The sequence below is a fragment of the Stomoxys calcitrans genome, chromosome 4 (genome assembly GCF_963082655.1).
Source record: "Stomoxys calcitrans chromosome 4, idStoCalc2.1, whole genome shotgun sequence".
Taxonomy (NCBI): Eukaryota; Metazoa; Arthropoda; class Insecta; order Diptera; family Muscidae; genus Stomoxys; species Stomoxys calcitrans.
This window is the reverse complement of record NC_081555.1, coordinates 55,115,103-55,135,661: the sequence shown is the minus strand read 5'-3', so window position 1 is coordinate 55,135,661 and position 20,559 is coordinate 55,115,103. Positions and strand designations below refer to the sequence as shown.

The following is a 20,559-nucleotide window of genomic DNA, read 5'->3' as shown; positions in this document are numbered from 1 at the left end:
GTTAAATAAACCCCACCCACAAAACTCCCATAATTGATATGAAATTCGATGAGGCCACATGGGGTATCAAATGGATATTGAGGAGTATAGTACGAATTTGTTATTAATTTTTTTTTTTCGATTGGCGCAATATGGGTATCAAATGAAGAGTATGAATTTGATATTAAATGTTAATCCCAAGTATATGGTGACCGCCTCACCCCCAACAGGACACTTTTACCGATTTAGGCAATATGGATATTAAATTAAATACATTTAAGTTTTGGAACGTATCTGGGTGGTTGCGATCTTCCCCCCCCCCATGTCTGATTTTGGTAATAAAATTCAATGATTTGCAAGCGTTGCTCGTTAGTAAGTCTATTCATGATGAAATGTCAAAGCATAATGAGCATCTTTCTCTTTGACACCATGTCTGAAATCCCACGTGATCTGTCAAATACTAATGCATGAAAATCCTAACCTCAAAAAAATCACCCTTTATATGTACATATATATATATATATATATATATATATATATATATATATATATATATATATACAGGGTGGCTGATGAAAGCCGCTACCAAAAAAAAATGTAATAACTTTTTTTCTATTTAATAATAATAATTTAATAATTAATTTAATTAATTAATTAATTAATTTAATTAATAATAATTTAATAATTAATTTAATAATTTAATTTAACATGAATAAAAGAAAAATGTATTCCATACACCGAAAAATATTCATCAGCCACCCTGTATATATATATATATATATATGTATATATATTTAAATATTCACCAGTAATGTCGGGAGTCATAATAAAATCCTTCTGCCAAATTTCGAGGAAATCGGTTAACAAATGACCATTTTATCCCGAACTATTCTTTGAATTACCGAAATGACTAACTTAATAGGGCATGTGGGGAAGACGATGAAACATTGGAGCATATCCTTCTATCATTGCCCGACTAAAGCGGCTAACAAACAGAGGTTCTTATGTGGGGACACAATACCAGACCATTCAGACCAACAACTGAACCAACTTAGGGACGTAGTTTCCCAACATAGATTTTTTTTGAGGTTACTTTGTAGTAATTACAGCTCATATGTACCGGACCCTCTTTTCAAACTAATCTAACCTCTTTTCAACCTTAATTGAAATTTTGTACATGTTCTCGAAAACAACTCAGCTCTAACCATTTCAAATTTTAAAAAGTTTTCTCTATCCGTTCTCAATTTGCATATTTTTTACTAGCTTTTTTCGATTCTATCCCATTGTTCAACGTCTCAGATCCTATCCACATGCCCTACACATGTTATCACTTGCCGCAACGATTCTGCAGCTCGTGTGTCCCGTTATGATACCGAAAGCTGTACTAACCTCCTTCTTACTTCCTTTCAGTAGTAGCCGTCTTCTCATGATACGGATCTCCCCAGAGCATTTTCGTTGTCCTAACAACCGTTTCGCTGTTCTACAGTGTTAAATGCGCGCTCATCGCTCACGTCCTTAACTCGAACCGCGTCGACTCGAAAGACTTCGGGTTAACCAAGTTTATTGACGGCAGCCCTCTGGCAAAATATGGCAATAAGTAAGAAAATTATTTTTCGCGTGGTGTAAAAATTTGTTTCGCTGTTCTACAGTGTTAAATGCGCGTTCATCGCTCACGTCCTTAACTCGAACCGCGTCGACTCGAAAGACTTCGGGTTAACCAAGTTTATTGACGGCAGCCCTCTGGCAAAATATGGCAATAAGTAAGAAAATTATTTTTCGCGTGGTGTAAAAATTTGTGGGCCACCAAGATATGTGAACCCAACCATGTCGACCGGTCAAGGCAATATGTAATTTAAATAAAAGGTATTTAGAAGTAGAACAAAAATTGAAGCCATCAGACTGTCATATATATAGGGGCCAAGTGTTTGTAGTTAAGTTTCTGTGGTCAGTTCCACCTTTCCAAAAGCTCCAAAAACGAGTATTCGGTCTAACTAATCTAAAAAAAGTGCATAATAAGAAGGAGATATTTAGGTATAGAGCACAATTTTGACATCCCAATTTAGGTACAGATGCATACTCTACTCTCGAAATCTTTATTTTGAGTCCTATAGTGTCAAACGTTCAAATAAGGACGACAATGTGGGCACTCAATTGAAAGATGCTTGAGATTAAGAAATATTTTCTTAATTTTCTCCAAAAAACAAGACCACCAGCCTATTGTAATTCCACATATGTAAATAACTTTATGGTCTTGGAGAGGAAAATTTCCATTATCTTTTTGCTGTTATTAGATTTAATTTAAAGTATGTTTTAGATGTTTTTGAATTATTTGTAATTACAATAGTTATAAATATTTCTTGTTCAAGAGAATTATTGAAAATCGTATATATTAATAATTATATAGAGTATTTACGATATAGATATAGAATTACAACTAGATTAAATATACAAAATATACTAATTTGCCAATATGTTTTTCTTTATGAAACGTTTACTTTTGCATGCATTCCGTTCCGTTTACGTTCAAAAAAAAAAAAAAAACAAACCAAAAACATATTTACAAAAAAAAAAAAAAAAAAAAAAAAAAAAAAATAATAATATTTACAAAAAACCAATTAAATGTGTAATCGCTTAACTCTCCATCTCGATGTCTACGTTCTCGTTCGTTCGTTCGTTTATACTTTGTAAGCTACAAATTCTTTTTTATAAAAATTCATACTAAGTACATTGAAAAATATCATTTCATTTGTTTTTGAAATTCTCTTAAGTTCCGTAGAATTAGAGACAAGTTTAATTGTTTTCATCCATTTATGATTTGTAGAACGTTTTTTGGTTTTTCGATATCTTTTCGCCCCCTCAACCTGAGAACTTCGACTTTAATGATAACTAACAAATGGTTCCTTTCTATTTATCCCTTGGTTCGTGTGTTTCATCCATAAATTACCAACACATATACAAAAGGCGGTGCAGTGCTGATCGAAGGTGTCCTCTTCCGGGCAAAATATTTGGGCTCCACTCAGTTGGTGTGCGAGGGCCAACCCACAAAATCCACCCGCATGATGCAGGCTGAGGAGGCAGTATCAAGGATAAAGGTAAGCGTAGCCGCGTGATTGGACAGATGCTCTGTTTGATGGATTTCATTTCATTTCTGCTTAAGAAATTTAATATTTCTTTCATCTCCATTGAGTTGTTATTGTGTTGTGCTCGTTTGTAGAGAATGGTTTTTATTGGCCTGACTGCTAGTCATCACGACAATGCAAAAATGTATTAACTACAATATGAAGATTTCTGTTTTGTTTTTTCACTTCATTTTTACTATTTTAGGATTAAATCACACAACAAATACTACACGCACATAGTTCTGATAGGCCCTGATTTAAGGCAAGGCCATTTCAACCTTTTACGTTTGTAGATATAGAGTTTATTAGGCCGAATAAACTGCTAGTAAACATCGACACTGAAAAATACATCAACTAAAATATTGAGATTAGTGCTCTGTTTCTTCACTTCATTTTGAGTTTTTTAGAAATAAAATCATGCAACCCCAAATCGATCCTTGTTCTGCCAAACCCTGAGTGTAGGCAAGGACTTTTCGACCTTTTTCCAATCACATAACTTAGTTATATCTCAAAAAAAGAATTTTTAAATTGTCTATTTTAAAATATATCCATAACTTTTCAATGTATCCATAACTTATCTTTAAGTTCGAACTCATCACTTGTTTTAACTGGAGTTTTGTTTTTGGCTTTGACAAGTTGCGTTATATATCATAAGTTCCTATTTGCTCTTAATCGCGAAGACACCTTATGATGACAGTTTTAAAGTCCCTTAAAACTAACTTTTCGCAATAAATCAGATATACCTACTAGAACAACTCAGCATTGTATACCCGTTCCACAAGTTTGGCCGAGCCGAATCCTACATACCCTTCAATATGGATCGCATGAGTGAAGTTCATTCAACGACTTTTTATACGTAGAAATTCCAAGTTAGCGAAACACAAATTGGTAGTAAATCACGTAATAAACAATTAAGTCTTAAAATACAGAGAAGCTGGCACGCAGTGGTACCAATCAAATTAACACTACTTTGTGCGAACATATTTTTCAAGGAATCAAATATGGTGGTAGTTGTCTAAATTTCAGAATTCATTCACTTTGGCTCGATATGAACACCAAAAGGCAAAAGCCTTGTCTATAGCTCTGGGTCGGTCAAGCTGCATAAATGTAATCTGCCGGTATATTGGTTCATTCCCGTTTAATGGCTATCTTCAGCGCCTCGATGCTGGCATATTTTTTAGTCCTTAACTGGCTTTCTAAAATGCCCCAAATAGAAAGTCCATCGGATTGTCATCTGGCGAGCCACTATGTGGACGTGAGGTAGTGCGGAACATGATTTTCTTGGTTAACTCGCCCTTTAAGTGTCGCTGCCGAGTCTTGTTGGTATGTCCATGTTCTACAATTGAAATGTTTGCATGCCCACGGCTCCAAAGCTGCTTCCAAAGTGTCGTATTTACTTGGACGCCACGCTCAATGAGACCTTCCTTCCATCGGCGGTCACAGTTGCCCATACCATCATTTGAAATGGAAATCTGCTTCCATTTGGCCGTTCGTAGACTTATCATTTGTGGCTTACGAATTGCTCAATTGCGAAATTTTTCTTGTTCTTTGCTCTTTCGAGTCTAACTTGTTATACCCACCACCGAAGGATGGGGGTGTATTCATTTTGTCATTCCGTTTGCAACACATCGAAATATCCATTTCCGACCATATAAAGTACAATGTATATATTCTTAATCATCATAAAAATCTAAGACCTAGTCTAAGATCTAGCCATGTCCGTCCGTCTGTCTGTCGAAGTCTGGTTACAATCTTTAAAAATAGAGATATTGAGCAGAAGCTTTGCACAGATTCTTTTTTTTTTTGTCCATAAGCTGGTTAAGTTCGAAGATGGGCTATATCGGACTATATCTTGATATAGCCCCCATATAGACCGATCTCTCGATTTAAGGTTTTGGGCCCATAAAAACCACATTTTTTATGAGATTTTGTAAGTTATTATGGCCCTTCGACATCCTTCTTCAATTTGGACCAGGTCGGTGCTGATTTGAATAAAGCTGCCATATAGACCGATCTCTCTATTTAAGGTTTATAGCCAATAAAAACCCCATTTATTATCCGATTTTGCTGAAATTTGGAACAGTGAACTGTGTTAAGCCCTTCGACATTCTCTTTCAATTGGGTTAGATCGGTACAGATATGGGTATAGCTGCCATATAGACCGATCTCTTGATTTAAGGTTTTGGGACTATAAAAAGCGCATTTATTGTCCGATTTCGCCGAAATTTGGGACAGTGAGTTGTGTTAGGCTCTTCGAAATTTTTCTGAAACTTGGTCCAGATTTGGATATAGCTGCCATATAGACCGATATCTCAATCCGATTTCACTTAAATTTAACACAATTTGACGCCTTTTTACTTGTTTGTTTTGTTTTGGTGTAATGTCGAGTACAATATATGCTGCATCCTTTCACGGAATATTTTCAGATCTTTAGCCATTTAAATGCTAAATTCGATCCTTCCATCCCGAAACATTTCAGGAGTTGTGTCAGCGCTATCAGTGTGATTATAACGCTTTATGAGGCGATACACAAACATTTTGCTCACTTTGATAAGCTAGAGTTCTTCAAAAATAGTCGGTTGTGACTTTTCAGCCAAATATAACGCACTCACATTATCACGCTTGAACTCCACGAATAAATACAGAAGCATATGCTTTTGTTGGCTTGTAAGCAATATAATGAACTGTCAATAAAACAAATATCATGTTGCTGTTACTTCTAGTTGACAGATATAGCATTATGAACTTGGTAACACTTCGTGTCACTTATCCTGTACTTGGTATAGTTGCTCAATCATACCAATATTGTTGTCAGAAAAAATAATAAACAAACATGCCAAATAAAAAACTAACCTACCAAATGTGGCAAGATGTGCCAAAAACGACAGCAGTAATTAAGAGTCTCTTTTTGTCCAAAAAATGCCGCTGACTTGTTACCCGCATAACTTTGAACTAAAAAATCAAAGCAATTAACTGCTCCGAATCAATGAACGAATAGAAATCGATCGATAAATGACAAAGTAAGAGATCAGCCTCGCTGAAAATTTCAAAAAGATAATGCAAGTCGAAAATTGAAAAACTGTTTTTCACTTTATTACTTTTCTTTCCAACTATGACGTTGATATAAAATACACACATTGAGTGCAATTTTCGTTTATTCGTTAAATTCGTGCTGTAATCATTGTCTTCGAACTTCTGCTTTAAAAGTAGGAGCACAGATTCATATCTCGTTTGTTTTTTAATTGGAAATGGATCAAAATGACCCATGTTTAGATATAGCTGTCATATAATTTGGCTTCTCGAACCCATATAGAGCATATTAATTATACTATTTGTCTGAAGTTTTACAAAATGAGCTCGATGTCTTTTCGGTCTGTAATTGCATTCTTTCTTCTGTCAGTTATCAGCTGTTACTTTTAGCTTGTTTTAGAAAAAAAGTGTAAAAAAAGTATATTTGATTAAAGTTCATTCTAAGTTTTATTAAAAATGCATTTACTTTCTTTTAAAAAATCCGCAATTACTTCTTGGGCAACCCAATATCTTCATTACCTACAGGAAATTCTTATTTAAATGTTTTTTAAAAAAGAGCATGGACTATTTTTGCTTGTCATTAGTCTTTATTTAGTTTCTGCCTATAAACTGAAACAGTGCGAAGAACTTGGAAATGCGAATCATAATGCAGGGTCCAAAAGTTTTCGGCTGGCCGAAATTGACCAATTTTACTTGTTTCTAATTTGGAGTATTGCGTTCCATTGCCCCTATAATCAGCGCACTGAGGATAAAATTAATGAATGAGATTTTTTATCAAAACTAATACCTGGCCCCAATTTATGTGCAAAATATAAATCAAATCACGATGTAAAAAAAATTTAAGAAAATCTTTTACAACAACAGAACTAGAATGGCATCTTTTTAATCGACAAAAGCCCACAATATTCCGAGGACAAATTCTTCTCACAAAAATAAAAGAAATAAAATTCCCGAAATCAATTTGTCCCCATTATACGCAGGGGACTTTCTCATTTACTTTTCTTTATTTTTCGAAATATTTCTGTAGTACAATTATTTATGTTTTTGTTTTTCAACAAAATAAACCATGTTAAACCATTTCTCTATTGTATTCTCTTCTATATCGAAATAATAATTAAACTTGGATCTATTTGTAATGGCCCGTTCGTTCTTGACTCTGACAAAAAAATTTAGGCTCTGGTAAGTACAAAGTGATCATTCGTTTGTGACATTAATCAAGTTTTCTTTTTAAATCACTTCATATCTTTTCGTTTGAAGTCACTGTGCATATGCTTCAAAATGTTTACTTTTGTTTGGAAACAATGCTTATTCAGTGTGGATTGTTCCAAATGATATTGTATAGTAAATGGAGATTTGTTTTATTTCTAGGCACCTGATGGTGATGTGCAACCCAGCACAGAGGTGGATCTGTTTATATCCACTGAAAAGATAATGGTCCTAAATACTGATCTCAAGGAGATTATGATGGATCATGCGTTACGCACAATTTCCTACATAGCCGATATTGGAGATTTGGTGGTATTAATGGCCCGCCGCAGATTTGTGCCTCAGGACATCGATGATGCCCCCAAACCGAATCGAACGCCCAAAATGATATGTCACGTCTTTGAGAGTGACGAAGCCCAATTCATAGCCCAATCGATTGGGCAAGCCTTCCAGGTGGCCTACATGGAGTTCCTTAAAGCGAATGGAATTGAAGATCATCGTTTTGTTAAGGAAATGGACTACCAGGAAGTTCTCAATAGCCAGGAAATTTTCGGCGATGAATTGGAAATATTCGCCAAGAAGGAACTACAGAAGGAGGTGGTGGTGCCCAAGGCCAAGGGCGAAATATTGGGTGTAGTGATTGTCGAATCGGGTTGGGGCTCTATGCTGCCCACTGTAGTAATAGCGAATCTTATGTCCTCGGGCGCAGCGGCTCGTTGTGGTCAATTGAATATAGGCGATCAGCTGATAGCCATCAATGGTCTAAGCTTGGTTGGCTTGCCATTATCCACATGCCAGACTTATATAAAAAATACCAAAAATCAAACTGTGGTAAAATTCACCGTGGTGCCATGTCCACCTGTGGTTGAGGTGAAAATCAAGAGACCCGAAACTAAATATCAACTTGGTTTCAGCGTGCAAAATGGTGTGGTACGTATTCGCTAGCGACAATGACGCGAAATTGTATTGTTTAATTTTTTTACTAAGAAGTCTCTGTTTTTTTTCAGATTTGTAGTTTACTACGAGGCGGTATTGCCGAACGAGGAGGTGTCCGAGTGGGCCATAGGATTATTGAAATTAATAACCAAAGTGTAGTTGCCGTACCTCATGAGAAAATTGTAAATCTTTTAGCCACGTCCGTTGGAGAGGTAAATTAATTAAAAAACATTTATGAGCTAAAACTAAACACCAGAATAATTTCTTGGATAAAACACAAAAAGTGTTTGCCGTAATATAATATGTAATAACAAGTTTGCTGAAAATGCGGTAGTTATCCCCTCCTAATGCTGGCGACATTTTTGAGGAACTATGCCAATTGAACAATTTGTATTCCAATCATGTAAAAACTTCTAACCAAAGAGGTTCGCACTGCGACTCGCTGTTCGGACTCGGCTATAAACACGAGGCCCCGTATCTTTGAGCTTAATCTTGAATCGAACAGCTCTCATGGATATGTGAGAAGTTTGCCCCTGTTCCTTCATGCGCAAGTTTGCATATGCATTACCTTACCGTGCTCTTTAAAATTACCCAAATAGAAAGGATTGGCATTTGGCGAAGAGCCACTGTGTGCCCGAAATTAAGTGCGAAACATGATTTTTTAGCAATTCTTATATGACGTTCCTGAGTTTTTTTGGTACGTTTACCATCTGCGACCGAAATGAGTGCGTGCCAACGCCTTTAAAGCTTGCAAAATATATTCCTGATAATAAGTCGCATTTTGACGCCAGTCTCGATGAAAACAGGCTGCCCATACCATCACTTGAAATGGAATATAATTTCGGGTGGCTGTTCGTAGACTCAAATTGTTTTACCTGTGCTCGGTTAAGTAAACACGGTCATTTTACAAGTGCTTCGGTGTAAGATCATGTGCCGTTTGAAACTTGTAAGGTTTACCTTGAGCTCGTTTTTTAGTATTAAGGCATTCTCTTAAAAATAACCACCTAAAAAGCGCAAATTTTTTGGCAATTATATGTTTTAGTACATGTAAAAACCGAAAAAATGACCATGATTTTAGGTCCGGATTCAAACTTTTTAGCAAAATTATTTTCAAATTAATAGATTTAAAAACTTCCGAATATTTTGTTCTGCATTATTTCCTAAATTTTTAAAGTATGTTCCACAAAATTAAAAAAAAAATCATAAAATTTTTTGTTCTAAATTTTTATCCTAATTTTATCCTATCCTAATCCTAATTTTTTTAATGTACTTCAAATTGTTCCTCATTTCATCACATTTGTACCCTTAAACGGAAATTTTGAAACAGCCATGTTTATATGCGATACAAATTTATTAATCAGCTTAGCCGAACTTTCTCAATGTTCATCGATTGTAACAACATTCTATATTGACTACCGAAACTACTGGCGAATTTTATAGAGAACGGGTTAGATTTAATTACAGCTCCCATATATATATATATATATATATATATATATATATATATATATATATATATATATATATAAATATATATATATATATATATATATATATATATATATATATATATATATATGTATGTATCGCCCGATTTTTACTTCTAGAGCCTTTTAGCCGATCTTCTCAATATGTTGTGCAAAATATTGAGAAAAATTACTCTACGGTTACCACAACATGTTTAAATTTTGTTCAAAATCGGTTCAGGTTTATATAAAGCTTCCGGCAAACTATCAATATTCGCTCTATTCGATAGATTCGATATTTTTCTTCTTATCTATCGGTCGTATCGACAAATATGTGATATAAACTTGCATTAAAAAAAAGTACGTAAAAACGCTTACATTCAAACGGCCCGAGCTTTTACTACCCACTACAGCTTTATTTGAGCTATATTTGAGAGATTGGCTTATCCGATTTCGATCCGGGTTATAAAGGGTGATGTTTTAGGTATTATCATTTCGGCAACACTGGTTCAAATAGCTCACGCATGTTTCTTGTTATGTTTCACTGTCAAACATCTTCAGTTTGGTCTATAATTAACCCATGAACCGTCTTAGAAGCGAACAACACTTAAAAATTGTTGAATTTTATTATCAAAATGCGTACTCTGTTAAGAAAGTTCATCGCGCTCTTTCTTCATTTCATTTCGAAGCTCAATTTTGGCTCAATGGGTAATTTAATAAACAGAATTGTCGATTTTGAAGTGAAGATCAGCCAGAAGCATTGCAAGACCTACCAATGCATACGGAAAAAGTAACTGTTTGGTGCGGTTTATGGACTGGTGGCATCATTGGACCGTACTTCTTCCATGATGATGCGACTTTGAATGGCTATCGTGAGATGATATCAAACTGGTTTTTGCCCAAAATGCAAGAGCTTGACTTGCATGACATGTGGTTTCAACTAGACGGTGCCACATGCCACACTGCACGTGTAACAATGGATTTATTGAGAGGCGAGTTCGGTGAACATTTTATTTCACGTGCGGGACCAGTTAGATCGTGCGATGTAACGCCTATAGACTATTTTTTTTGTGTGGCTATGTTAAAGCTCATTTCCATACAGAAAGGCATCAAAGCATTTATTCTTGAGATACCGGCCGAAATGTTGGAAAGTGTATTCCAAAATTGTATGAAATAATTTACAAACATTAAATTATATGGACCGTACTATCGATTCAAATAAAGATTTCATGAATTTTTCTGAATTTTATGTTATTGTTTTTTTCTTCTTTTTTTTTTGAAAAACTTTCCTATTGCTCTTAAAAAATCACTCTTTAGTAAAAGCGCCTTACTAAGGTTTGGTTTGAGGACTCTAAATCTTTTTAGGGCTTTACCCTTATTACGTAATACTGTTACCCAAAGTTGAGATTTCCCACACCTATGACCATGACCCAAAAACTGTTCCACAGCGTTATTATCTCAGATTGCATCAATATTGTTATTAAGAAAGTAATCCGGCCAATGATCATAGCTTATAAGGGTTCAAAGGTGAAGGCGCGGGTTTTAAAGTATTCGCTTACGTGATTTGTTAATAATTTAGTGTGGTTGGTTAATAATTAAGTTTTTTTCGGGAGCTAAGATGCCATACTACATTTTAGTGGCCAACAATTATGGATTCTAGATGCTTTAGGAGTCAAACATATTTTAATATTACACTATCGATTTTGTTTATACCCTCCAACATAGAATGTGATATACTTATTTCCTCATTCCGTTTGTAACATATTGAAGTATTGATCTAGCACCCAACAAAATGTATATATTCATGATTGTCTTCACATCCAAAGTCTATTTAGCCAAGTCCGTTCTCGAAAGCACACTAACTTTCGAAGGTATAAAGCTAGGCGCTTCAAATACTTCCTATTAGTCTAGGTCAGTTGAGATTGTCAATGGGATCTTGACTTCCTAAGCCTCTAGAGGGACCAATTCGTAGCCGATTTGAAATTTTGCACAATGACTTCTCCCATGACCTTCAACATACGTGCCAAATATGGATCGAATCGGTCTATAATCTCATAGAGATCCCATATAAACCGATCTCCCGATTAAACTCCTTGAGTATTTTTATCTGATTTGGCTGAAATTTTGCACAATGACTTATAATATGGCCTCCAACATCCAAACGAAGCATAGTTCCAAACCGGACATAACGTGATATGGGTGCAATATCATAGCAATTTTTATCTATTATCCTTTGATGGCCTTTAAAGAAATACCAGGCAAAGAACTTGACAAATGTGATCCTTACAAGATTCGGCCCCGCCTAACTTAGCACTCTTTTACTTGTTCTATTCTACTAAAGTAAAAATATCGACAAATTCGTTTCATTTTGTTATTTTGCTTAAATTTGATAGCAAACCCTGGATGGCCGGGGAGATTCGTAATATTGGAAAAGAGGTCCGCAGACTTTATTATTGAGATGTGTGTTACACTCACACATCAAGGAGTACAGGGTCGAAAGAAGCATTCAAGTGTTTGGGCTTTCTTAAGCGGTGCAAGAAGTATTGGGTTGCCTAAAAAGTAATTGCGGATTTTTTAAAAGAAAGTAAATGCATTTTTAATAAAACTTAGAATGAACTTTAATCAAATATATAATTGCCATTTTGTTCGATAACCTTTTGCCATCTTCCTGGCAAATTTAGTATTGCACGCTCATAGAACTTCTGGCCTTTATCTGCAAAAAACTGAACCAAGTGCGATTTTATAGCCTCATCATTGCCGAAAGTTTTACCATTTAAGGAGTTCTGCAAAGATCGAAATAAATGGTAGTCTGATGGTGCAAGGTCAGGGCTATATGGTGGATGCATCAAAAGTTCCCAGCCAAGCTCACTCAGTTTTTGGCGAGTGAGCAAATATGTGTGCGGTCTAGCGTTGTCCTGGTGGAGAATGACACCTTTACGATTGACCAATTCTGGTCACTTCTCCTTGATGGCTGTATTCAATTTGTCCAATTGTTGACAGTAAACATCCGAATTAATCGTTTGGTTCCTTGGAAGCAGCTCAAACTATACCACACCCTTCCAATCCCACCAAACAGACAGCATAACCTTCTTTTGGTGGATATCAGCCTTTGAAGTGGTTTGAGGTGGTTCACCATGCTTGGACCATGATCGTTTTCGACTAACGTTGTGGTAAACAATCCATTTTTCATATCAAGTTATGATTCGTTTTAAAAACGGATCGAATTAAAATTGACGCCAAACAAACAAATGTGAACAAAATTTCGCGCACTTTTTTTCTAAAGCAAGCTAAAAGTAACAGCTGATAACTGACAGAAGAAAGAATGCAATTACGGAGTCATAAGCCGTTGAAAAAATTTGTCAACGCCGACGATATTACTACTATATTACCGACAATTACTTTCGATATCGTTAATGACGTCAAGATAAAAATATTTAAAAAATCCACGTCCAAACTGAAACGTTAGTAGGCGACACAGTATACGACGGGACTCACGGAGACGCCGAAATCTTGGAAAAATTAGGTTGATCGATGGCTTATCATTACAGAATTTATTTTAAAGGAAGCCTTGAGGAAACCATTGAAACCCTTTAAGTCACCCGGACCTGATGGAATATTTCCGGCGTTGCTACAGAAGGAGGCCGACTATCTGGTGCCACAGGCTACCTATGACATACATATTCTCCAAAAAACTGGCAGGAGGCAAGGGTGGCATTTATACCCAAACCCAGCAAGCCAAGTTACGCGAAACCACAGGCCTACTGACCTATAAGCCTTACGTCCTTTCTACTCAAAACCATGAAACGTTTTGTGGATACCATAATAAAGAGTAGAAAATCCATCGAATTGCTCAAGTACAAACAGCACGCCTTTGCCAAATGAAAGATATGAGGAGACTGTCCTGTACGAAATAGAAAAAGCCTTCGATGCCGAGACCTACACATTGGCGGTATGCATTGACTTCGAGGGGGCTTTTAACACTGATCTAATCCTTAGACTGTACTGTGTGGGCCAGGTCCTTAGAGATGGATAAACCATATGCTTAGGAACAGGTGAATAAATTGTGGAACCCATGACATAAATATAAGGGAGAAGGTGTCACAAATCACGCCACGGGGCATTTTATCGCCATTCTTATGTATGAGCATCATAGCTATCCCGTCACGATATAGCTTTGAGCACCACTCAGCCTGGAGCAATGAGGACCGATCTGTGTGGTGTTCATTTGCCGTAACAAGAAGCTAAACTGCGAGCTACCGGGCGCGTCCACAGCTTCCGGATTGTGGAATGTTCGATACGGAGTAGCTGCAACGGTAGTCGCGGACAATCAGCGATATCGAGCGAAGAGTCTCAGTCTAATACTTCTAAGGGGTAAGGATAAGAACATTAGGATCAGCTATGCAGAAGGGCCGTAAGGGTCTTGCAGATGGTATATGACTGGGCTAGACCTAGAGGTATCAATGTTGGCTCAGAGAAAACTGAAATCAGCGATATCGAGCGAAGAGTCTCAGTCTAATACTTCTAAGGGGTAAGGATAGGAACATTAGGATCAGCTATGCAGAAGGGCCGTAAGGGTTTTGCAGATAGCATATGACTGGACTAGACCTAGAGGTCTCAATATTGGCTCAGAAAAAACTGAAATCTGCTATTTGACGCATCGCGTTTCCTCAATAACACGATTTCGATATCTGACAAGGTCAAATACTTAGGAGTGATATTGAACAGTTGGAAGTGTCACAGTCAGAAACGTAACGGGTAGGCTGACAGATGTTGGGAACTATGTAGACTGGCCGTAGGCTCAAAATGAGGCCTGAATCTGAGTATAGTCCACTGGCTCTACTGAAGCGTGATTTGACCAATACTTACTTACGCCTCTGTAGTTTAGTGGACTACGATGGAGAAAAAGCTCAACGTAAGGATAATACAACAGATTCAGAGAACATGTTGTCTTGGCATAGGCGGAGCGATGAGGACCACGCCTACTAGGGCACTGGAGACTATTCTATATACTCGACCTCTTCACAGACAGATTAAGTGTGAGGCAGCCACTGCGGCTATGAGAGTTAAGGTTATGGGAGAATGGATAGAGGATGGGAGCAGGTCATACCGTCGCGGTATAATCGAGGCGACGATAGCAAGCCTAGAATGAATAGAAGGGATTTCCGATCGGATATGTGAGACGACATCTGTGGTCGAGTGCGAGGCGCTGCTACCAGCGTCACAGTCTTGGATTGACGGAACCCTAGTATTGACATCTGGAAGATAATGTTACACGGATGGATCAAAGCTAGAGGACAGAGTGGGCCTTGGGGTTTACATTGAGAACACAGGGACTGAGATCTGTTTTAGACTGCCTGACTATAATACGGTCCTGCAGGCGGAGATCCGGCGATCACGGAATGCGTGAAGTGATGTGGTGCTAACGCGAGGACGTCGAGTGTGAACATCTTTACCGACAGTACAATTGCCATAAGGGCAATAACAAACAGGACGGTAAGGTCACGAACAGTCTTGCAGTGTAAGGAGCAAATTTACGCATTCTCTGAGGATGGCGAAATCCGCATCGTTCGGATACCGGGCCATAACGGAGTAAGGGGGAATGAAAGAGCAGACGATTTACAAGTGAAGGGCAGAGAACTACTGTCAATAAACTTGGTTAACCCGAAACATTTCGAGTCGACACAGTCTGAGTTAATGGCGTGGTCGACGACGATCACTGTGGAACAGCGAAATGGTCGGTAGGACGACGAAAGTTCTATAGGGGGATTCGATTCTTGAGAAGAAGTGAACTGAATGGAAACGGGACACATAGGGCCACGAGCTCACTTATGGAAATTCGGTGCGGCAAGTGACAGCATGTGTAGGTCATATGAGGAAAATGATGGGACGTTGGAGCTTTTCCTACGTCATTGCCCGGCCTTCGTGGCTAACAGACACTGGCACTTAGGGGGAGATACAATACCAGACATGAACCAACATAGTCGCGTGGTATAGAAAAAAATTAGGGATAATTAGCGCGGAATTCGTGACTTAAATTTTCTTTTTCGAGATTACTTTTCAGTATTTTAGGACTAATATATGCACCCTCTTTTCAGTCCAACCTAACCTAAAAAGTATTAATATTGACGAAGAAGATAAACTATTGATATTGTGGATGGGTCCAATGATAGTTTGTCAGCTCTAACGAAGGATTCTCTTATAACTCCCGATGTTACCGGTGAATTTCATAGAAAAAGCTCAGATTTAGATATAGCTAGATATAGAGAAAGTCCCATATATTGCGTTGCCCAAAAAGTAATTGCGGATTTTTTAAAAGAAAGTTAATGCATTTTTAATAAAACTTAGAGTGAACTTTAATCAAATATACTTTTTTACACTTTTTTTCTAAAGCAAGCTAAAAGTAACAGCTGATAACTGACAGAAGAAAGAATGCAACTACAGAGTCACAAGCTGTGAAAAAATTTGGGCAACCCAATACATGGGAGCTATATCTTAACCTTTTTTAAATTTTTTTATACATATTTTATTAATTTTGTGATGCTTGGTTTTTAAATTTAGGAAATTCTGCAAAATTAAAACCATTGGGAGTTTTTAAATCCGTTTATTTGTTTCAAAGTTATATCGGTTCGAAAATAATTTGCTAAAAATTGTGATCCCTAAAAGTATGGAAACATTAAACGCGGACCTAAAATCATGCTCTTTCTTTTAGTTTTTACTTGTGCTAAAACATATATAATTGGCAAAAAAATTTGCACTTGTTTCCAAGTGGCTTTTTGTTGAATGCCTTAATGAATGTTGAGAACGCTTTATATGTATGTTGCATCCCGTCAATGGATATTTTCAGAACTTTAGCCATTCGATTTTCACTACAGCGTGAATATCGTTGAATTCAAGTCTTCACTTACCGTGCCATTTAAGGTGTCGTTGCAGTTTTTTTTACCACCCCATGACATTTGGCTAATCTACCAGGACATTATAAAATGTTTATTTAACATCGAAGTCAAGTTTGTTTCCTAATACTATAAATCTATATTTCAAATAATTGCTTAAAAAAATTTTTTTTTCTATTTTACAGATTTTAATGAAAACCATGCCTACATCAATGTTCCGCCTATTAACCGGCCAGGAGAATCCAATTTATATATAAATAAATAATAAACAAAATTTAAATGCAAACAAATATATATATATATATATATATATATATATATATATATATATACATTTATATATATACAAACAAATGAAAAAACAATTAATTTTTAGGAGAACATATAACCAAACCTAAATAAGTAAACCAAAATTATATACAGAAAGTTAAAACAAAAGCGTAAACACACTCACACACAAACCAGTCAAGTAATTTGCAACTCTAACTAGTCTAAATAAAAATTAAATAATTTACACTAATTTATTAATGAAAGCTGTAACTGTCTCTTTCTATTATCTACTTATACCTATATACAGTCCTCTTTAGAATTCATATAAAATATTTATAAATTAAAAAAAAATAAAAATAATAAAAGAAAAATTTGGAAAAAGAAAGCAGAAGTTATTGTAAATCTTGATCACATAATTATATATGATTTATATATTAAAATTATTATTATATACAATTTATAAATATATATAAATAACTATATACATAACTATATATATAGAACAAGAATACAATAAAAGATGATGATAAAACTGTTAACTAATTACTTGACTAATGTCAATAGCAGATTAATTGGAAACTTTTAGTATTACAACAAAATACAAGAACACCTCCCCACAATAAGCTCCAAACCTGTCCTAGTCAATGCGCTATATTGTCTTTCTGTATTCTGTCCTAATGCTATTAAATTATTTACTCGTATATCCTGTGTTTAATGACCACTATAACCAAGGCTATTTATTGCAAAAACCGATTTAAAACGAAACAAACATTTATGTATAACCAATTCTCTTAAATACTCAGAAACTAAACAACAAAAACTACAAAAAAAAATATATTGCATAGACGTCCATATATAGAGCTACAACAGATCGACCGAACCCCCGATTCAATATGAAATGCTTTAGTAACAATTTTGAAAATGTAACCATTTAAATATGTATTAGGTAGTTCCGGTTCTCTCTAACAAGACAGACACTCTCACACACACAGAGATACACCCACACATGCATATACATACATTCCACACAATAAAAATTATATACACTTGTATTGATTGATTCACTCACTGATTCGTATGTACTTAAACTAATACCATTATCAATAATTGAAGAAAAAAAGGAAATAATAAGAAACAAAACCAAAATTGATATGAAACCAATAAACAAACACTCGCTTGAATAATGAAAATAAATAAAATTATTTGAATTTCGATTAGTTGTAAATTTGTTTTATTCTTTCATTTATAGCCTGTTTGTCGATGTCAAAAAGAAATCCTGGCAAATGCAACGCAGTCACTCTGATCCACATGCGTCTATCTAGACGGATATCAGCGTCCTTTAAAAAAAACAACTCGTATACTTGAAAATGTCAGTAGAACATTGTGATACCACCACTACTAGCTGACCCGGGTCCGCTCCGCTGCGCCTTCTTTTACTTTATATGGAACAAAAGTTTCCTTGAAATATTTATTTTAGACACTTTAAGAGCTTTTAGAGAAATATCATGCTACGAAAATAGTATATCGCTCGACTAACAGTTCAACTATATAAATACCTTTATCTGAATCCCATATGATCTTTATTGGTCTACGAATTTAAGTTTGGATGTACGGTATACTTCATTCTTAAAATACTTTATTTCAACCCAATATTCTCATGATATCTGATTTAGGGGTGTTTCGGAGGTAAGGTGGTCCCCCAAACACTAAGCATTGAAAAAATATCAGCTACGTGCTCTATTCTTATGTATCTGCATATCATTTACTTGAACGCCATATTGGCATTGGCCTCGAAATTAGATATCAAATTCGCTTTCTAATCTCAAATACCTTTCATTTAAGCCCTTTATTGCAAAAGTCTGCAAATATGTCCGGTATGGGGCCCAACAACTATCAATATCGAGCTCCACCTCAGAAACTTTGTTGCCATGGTGGGTACATATGTCCGTTTTAGGGGTGTTTAGGGGGTTGGGGTGGACCCTCAAACACTTGGTCCGACAATTGGATATCAGACACGTTTTCTAATTTTAAATACCTTTCATTTGAGTCCCATATTGTCGTGATGGGTCTATATAAATATATTTTGTTGGTTTTGGGGGTGGGGCGGCCCCCTTGGTACCCCATCCGAAATTTGGATACCAAATTTTTATTTTTAGGGTACTATATGAGAGCACACAAAATTTCGCTTAAATCGCGCCACCCATCTCCGAGATCTGGCGTTTCTGAAAATTAGGGTTAGGGGGAGGGTCCGCCCCCCCCCCCGCTTTTTTTGATATCAAAAAATTTAGTACCCTATTTTCACCACGGGATCATTATGCAACATCTGTGAAAATGTCAAGAAAATCGGTTCAGCCGTTTCTGAGTCTATAAGGAACATACAAACAAACCTACAAACAAACACAAATTGATTTTTATACATAAGATTCTTTCTCTATATTCAAATGCTCTTCATTTGACATCCATTTTGTCCCAATTGCTGAATATGCCCTGCTGGGGGTTTTAAGATATACAATTTTTTCTTTAAAATATAATGCATAATGACAGGTTACAGGAAAATTCTTGAGGAGCGAAATAACAAAACGTCCGCTCCACTCAACGTTTCAAACCGTTTTGTTCCCACATGTGTTTCGAGAAGGATAAACAACTCGAAGGTTTCTAAGTACTGCAAGGTATTAAATCACAAGAACTCGGTGGCCAATTTCAATCACCTCATCCTGTGATATATGAAAGGTCCAACGGCCCTGCCAAACCATAAGAAGCACGAAACAGTCAAATGTTGAGAGTGGAGAGGTTTTTCAACAATAACTGTTAAGTTTTCCAAATCCCTGATGCGGCAATTATGTATTGCGGTCCTAAAGGTGGTTCACTACAGCCCAAAAATACTTTAGTTTTGCAAACTATGACTGCAAGATTTTCACCATTTTTGTAGTAAATTTTAATCACTGCAATGCGTTGTTGAAGATTGTATTCCATCCATTTGTATACCCTCCACTATAGGACGGGAGTATACCGTCCCCTTGCCGCCAAAAAGATGTAAGCGCCAAAGGAATCGATAACTGATGACTGTTTCCACATTCTGCTAAAATTTTGTGTAGATGATCCAAGCCGTTATGATTTTACAACAAAAACAATTTTAGTGCCATTTTAATTTTGGTAGACAAATTCTGTGACAGCGAAGGGCACTTACATTATTTTCGCCTGACACAAGTACCTCAAACAACTTAAGCAATAATTGCAAAAATTGCATAATGGAACGTTTTATATTTGGAAGAAGAGCACGAATCCGTTGTTTAAAAGTAGGGCTTAGTATCTGAGGGGCTATCGGTTTGATTGATTTGGGCCCATTCTTTCTATTTTTTATAGGATGGGGGTATACTATTTAGATTCGTCATTCTGTTTGTAACAACTCGAAATTTTCGTTTGAGACCCCATTAAGTATATATATTCTTGATCGTGGTGACATTTTATGTCGATCTAGCCTGTCCGTCCGTCCGACGAAAGCACGCTAACTTTCGAAGGAGTAAAGCCAGCCGCTTGAAATTTTGTAGGTCGGTTGAGATTGAAAATGGGCCATATCGTTCCATGTTTTGATATAGCTGCCATATAAACCGATCTCGGATCTTCACTTTTTAAGCCTCTAGAGGGCGCAATTCTTATCCGATT

At 36.2% G+C, this 20,559-nt stretch overlaps 1 protein-coding gene across 10 annotated transcripts in view; it reads left to right on the top strand.

The window, feature by feature from the left end:
• LOC106088904 (uncharacterized) overlaps positions 1 to 18,113 on the top strand; it is a 778,231-nt gene extending 760,118 nt beyond the window's left edge. For 7 of the 10 annotated variants that reach the window (XM_059366206.1, XM_059366207.1, XM_059366208.1 and 4 more), the window contains 4 exons: positions 2,941 to 3,071; positions 7,497 to 8,264; positions 8,342 to 8,482; positions 16,812 to 18,113. In XM_059366206.1, coding sequence (XP_059222189.1) covers positions 2,941 to 3,071; positions 7,497 to 8,264; positions 8,342 to 8,482; positions 16,812 to 16,883 — 1,112 coding nt within the window. In that variant the 3' untranslated portion in view covers positions 16,884 to 18,113. Of the gene's footprint in view, positions 1 to 2,940; positions 3,072 to 3,303; positions 4,795 to 7,496; positions 8,265 to 8,341; positions 8,483 to 16,811 lie in introns of those variants that run through there. The other 3 variants (XM_059366212.1, XM_059366209.1, XM_059366214.1) reach the window with 2 other exon arrangements.
• Positions 18,114 to 20,559: the final 2,446 nt, after the last annotated feature.